General features: G+C 33.6%; 1 protein-coding gene across 1 annotated transcript; it reads right to left on the bottom strand.

The window, feature by feature from the left end:
* Positions 1–955: 955 nt before the first annotated feature.
* Positions 956–1,527, bottom strand: LOC124897748 (G-type lectin S-receptor-like serine/threonine-protein kinase At4g27290; the record flags this gene model as incomplete). Its single annotated transcript, XM_047411093.1, is given in 2 exon segments — positions 956–1,375; positions 1,472–1,527. Coding segments are annotated over 2 exon segments (359 nt in total), but the record flags the coding sequence as incomplete, so codon positions are not given.

The raw sequence follows: 1,527 nt of genomic DNA, 5'->3' as shown, positions 1-1,527 counted from the left end.
AGATGAAAATGCAGTTTGACCATCTATGATGAATTGATTTGCAGAGATTACATCCGTTGTAGTAGGAATATTGTGTATGTAATTAGAGTAGAACGACAATAGAAAAGGCAGGAAGAAACTAATATTCACTATTGATGCCTTGATTTGGTCGACTATATAGTGAATATGATCTAGATTTGAGAGCCAAATTCCATGCGAATTTATGTTTAACTTGTACTCTTGTTTTGCTAGTGGCACTTGTACTGCCTCATCAGATCTTGAGGGATAATTGCTTTATTTTGGTTCTCTCTCCTTTTATTTAGTCTTGGTGATTAGCACGTTTTTGAATATTCAGCCTCTTGATAACGCCACTACGTCCATGTTTCAAACATTTAATTAGTAAAACAAATGGACTACTGGCTTTGGAAGAAAACTAAATGGAAATTTCATAGTTGTTATGTTAATCTGATACGTTATTTTCTCCATAATTTTATTTAGGCTATGGCCACTCCGAAAAGGCCTGGATTTTGAAGAGGTACAAATACACAACAGACAGGTTCAAACACATAATTCATTAGTCATCTGGAATTTTTGTCCCTAAGTTTGCCGCACTAAAACTTGCATCAATTTTACACATTAACTTTCTTCAAGAGTGTTTATGTCTCACAGTGTGTGCTCTGTATAAGTGCGTATTGTTAAAATATAAGCTAGTCTTTTTTGAAACAGCTTGATATGTAAGCTAGTCTGTTATAAGAAAAGAAAGTTAGCAACGCTAGTATAAGACACCATAAAAAATAAAAACTTCCTACAGTACTAATTCTGAAAAGAAAAAAAAAAAAAACCTTCCTAATCAAATGTACTATCTTAATTGCAGATCGATCCATTCGTGATATAAGAAACATATCTAAATTATATAGTTAACAGGCGATAGAAATAGATAAAAGAAATTCACGTGTAAGTTGGTAACAACGTCGAGTAGAAAAATTCAACTTGGTATTTTATTTCAAAAACTAACTGTATTTATCAACAATCAAAGTTCAAATATATTTTTCCTATTCATGTGCATGCAACAAAACGGTTATCTTGTCACACTCTACCGAGGATCTAACAATGAGATTGTCACTTCATTCTTGGAACTGGCTCTCTGCGATTCTGATTTTGCTTCATCATATATGTTTCGTTCTGTGAAAAATCCAGGTTCTTTTGCTTTTGGAAGTAGACTCTCATTAACCAACATCTGAACCACAGCAAACATGCTTGGTCTGTCATCTGGACGTTTTTGCACACATAATAACCCCACTTGGATTGATCTTAAAACTTGAGAAATATTGCAAGAATCACCCAGCTGATCATCAATTAGTTCCAATGACCTATCTTCTTTGTAAAGCTTCCATGCCTGTTTAAGTTTAGATCATACGAATCATGACAAACTACATCTGCTTTAAAGAAAAAAAGAGAGTGATTTGTATAATACAGGTTTTACAGTTCTTACATGACCGATAAGGTTAAGGTTGTGATCTTGATGGACAAATCCTCTATTTCTCTTGC

Source organism: Capsicum annuum, chromosome 4, assembly GCF_002878395.1.
Source record: "Capsicum annuum cultivar UCD-10X-F1 chromosome 4, UCD10Xv1.1, whole genome shotgun sequence".
Classification (NCBI taxonomy): Eukaryota; Viridiplantae; Streptophyta; class Magnoliopsida; order Solanales; family Solanaceae; genus Capsicum; species Capsicum annuum.
This window is presented reverse-complemented; position numbering and strand designations above follow the sequence as displayed.